Source organism: Quercus suber, unplaced genomic scaffold, assembly GCF_002906115.3.
Source record: "Quercus suber isolate HL8 unplaced genomic scaffold, Cork oak 2.0 scaffold_32, whole genome shotgun sequence".
Taxonomy (NCBI): domain Eukaryota; kingdom Viridiplantae; phylum Streptophyta; class Magnoliopsida; order Fagales; family Fagaceae; genus Quercus; species Quercus suber.
In genome coordinates this window covers 1,938,671-1,941,792 of record NW_027069497.1, presented here as the reverse complement: position 1 = coordinate 1,941,792, position 3,122 = coordinate 1,938,671, and the positions used below count along the sequence as shown (strand labels likewise).

General features: G+C 36.4%; 1 protein-coding gene across 1 annotated transcript; it reads right to left on the bottom strand.

Moving 5' to 3' along the window:
* Positions 1-209: 209 nt before the first annotated feature.
* Positions 210-743, bottom strand: LOC136066364 (uncharacterized). Its single transcript, XM_065770548.1, has one exon. The coding sequence runs from the start codon at positions 741-743 to the stop codon at positions 210-212; it is 534 nt and encodes a 177-aa protein (XP_065626620.1).
* Between the last annotated feature and the right edge of the window lie 2,379 nt (positions 744-3,122).

Below are 3,122 nucleotides of genomic sequence, written 5' to 3'. Positions count from 1 at the left end.
TAACTAAAATTGATTTCGAAAAGGACAGTACATAAAGGTTACTGTTAAGTGATGACCAAGTATTATAAAAGTTGGATAGATCTTTTTGCATGTACACTAGGAATGTCAGCATAGGTTAGAGTTGATATTAAACAAAGTTAATAACGCCAAGCAGGATTTATTCTAAAAATAACCTTCAATATTAATAACAGCATAAAAGTATTAACTAACTAAAAATCACCTAGTCCGAGGATCATAAGCATGATTGGGTCAACCCTTTTATATTTTTCAATACGATCCATAAGTTGATGCATGTTAGTGACAGGCTTGCCGGACAAGGATGTCCTTAAACCATGATCAGTGGGGAGACCCAGCTTAAATGTGTCTAGGGCCATTGCATCAAAGTTGCCCTCTATATCATTAAACATCTCCCAATATCTATCCAAATACGCCTTAAGGGATTCACCTTCACGCATGCTTAAGGATAGCAGAGAAGACAAGGGCTTGGCCACCCTTCGGCATTTGACAAAATGTGAACCAAAAGCCTGAGTGAGCTCTTGGTAGGAATTGATGGAGTCTGCTTTCAAGTTTTCAAACCACCTCATGGCCACGGGTCCAAGGCTAGAAGGGAATACCTTGCACATCAGAACTTCATCTCTAGAGTAGACAGCCATCTTTTGGTTAAAATGGCTCACATCGTTGTAAATAGTAAAAGTTGGCTGGTTGAAACGCCGAGGAAGCTTCGCACCTTCAATCCTACGCATGAACGGTGACCTGGAGATTTGGTTCAAAACCTTGCTCATGGCATCATTTCCCACCTCTCCATGTGATGGCCTCTAGGTTGCTTCTTGCGAGGGTGTTCATCCTCATATGAAAAAGATTCACTGAATGGAATTTGAGACCTTTGTTCATAAGTGATGTCTTGTTCGTCACCTGAGTCGTCATCAGAGTGCGAGGCAACACGTTTTCTTTTTGCATGGCGCAGCTCCCTTCTTAACCTTTCAATCTCTATTTGCATGCTGTTTTTCTCTGCATGAGAAACCTGACTTCCGCCACGAGGTTGAGTTCATTCAGTGTGTGTAGTATACACACTACCTTCACGGTCTTGTCTCCGCTCCAAATTGAGAAAAGGGTCTATATGTTGGGACGCCCTAAATTCTGCCGGTTATTGCCCTGGTTCAACCATGATCAACTGCTGTTACTTCCCCTTACACTCAAGCTCTTTCCACAGACAGCGCCAATTGTAGGGTTGGGATTTGTGACCTAAACCCAAAACAATTAATTTGTAGAGTATGGGTGAAAGAGCTAGGTTAGGTATGGGATCAACAACAATGAATCACAACTTTCAAACACAAACCAACATTAGTTTACACGTAAAGAAGGAATATCCGAAGAGTTATCTTATTGATTATCTGATTAACACAGATATTAGGGTTACAGTCAAGTTCTCTCCTTTTTCCTTTTTCTTCCTCCCCCTCTTACGTTAGGAGCTTCTTTCCTTTATATAATCTCCCTTCTCTTCACCTCTATCGTCCACTTGTACTTCATCCGTGAGTCTACTTGAGTACGTGTCACGTCAAGCATCTTCTTTAGCTCTGTGTGAGTAGCGGTAGGTGAGGATACACTGTTCAGGGGTCTTCTCCACATAAATACGGCCAGAAAAATTACTGCAGAGCATTAAATACGGTGGTAGCAGCTTTCCCTTTAGATATTTCTCCATCCTTATCGTTTCCCAGTGTACTCAGAGTTTATCTTGATCAGGTGGAGTCCTCAGAAGATCATTTTGACATTTTATACGCTCAATTGATCGACACTATTCGCGTCAGAGGATTGTAACCTCTTCGGACAGGAGATGTCCTCTACGGATTGTAATCATTCTTCCCTCTGAGGGTCTCACTTCCAGATAGGCCCTTACCATCTCCTTCTTCTCAGTCGCACAATAGCTCTCATATGGGCTCTCGGCCCACTATGTTGGACTGGGCCCTTTTTCCCCCACAATTAATAACTAAAGTATAGATGAAATTATATTCTTTGAATTAATTAGAGAAAATGATTTTTTTAATGAACTTATAAAAATTAGATTTATTGACCTTATATTGTTAAAAAATATATATATATAAATTTACTATGATATAGACTATTTATGTTATCAATAAATTACAAATAATACTTTGAAATTTTATGATCTTATTTATAAACTTATATAATCCAACCTTGAATCTATATAAGTATATCTTTATACATGTATACATACAAATATATAATATTGGCTAAAATATTTTTTCCGATTTTTAATTTAAAGTTTGAATTGATTTTCATCCCTAAATTTAAAATTTAAAATTGTTCATTTTTCATTTTAAATTATTGAAAAAGTTACACTTTTTGTCATTAAATTTTAAAAATATCTTTGCTCACTCCTAAACTATTGAAAAGGTTTTTTTCCCCTAGTTTTTCCCCTAAACTATTGAAATAATAATAAATAAATAACAACAACAACAACAACAACAATAGCAACTCCTTAAAAGGTGTAATGTTTTTAATAGTTTAGGAATGAAAAAATAACTTTTTGAAGTTTAGAAACAAAAAACAAAACAAACAAACAAACAAACTTCATGCAATCTATTTGTGAAAATGGATCTATTTTGCCTCTTGCGGTTATTGGTTAAGGCCTTGCAATATATTTTCCATTGAAAATGGTTTTTTCATTAGTTTTCAATGTGTCAAACCACATGATATGTTATTTGCGTGATTGTTAATTGTTTTTCATATGGGGAATGTAATATTCTTGATAGAAGAATAGAAATTCAGAGCCTAAGCCTAACGGCTAGCTCTTAGTTAACGGTCATATTCTTCCTCAGCAACAAAACGGCACCATATCTCACTAATACAAACGGGGACATTTTGCTTTTAGAAAGAATATTTCAGTAAAGCTACACAATGTCGTTTAGTCATCTTGGCTTGTCTTCCTCTCCGAGCTTCAGAGCTTCTTCTACTGAGAATATCAGCTGAGATATTTTTCCTGTAACTAGATATTTTTCTGTTAAGAGCACATTAATCACATGTGTACAGAGTGTATTATTCAGTTAGTGTTGCTAATATTCAACCTCATAGATTTTACTCTCTGTTCTCTCAATTCCGCCATT

Bases quoted from the DNA above. Each gene is read 5' to 3' on its own strand.
- LOC136066364 (XM_065770548.1), bottom strand. From the start codon at position 743: ATGCGTAGGATTGAAGGTGCGAAGCTTCCTCGGCGTTTCAACCAGCCA.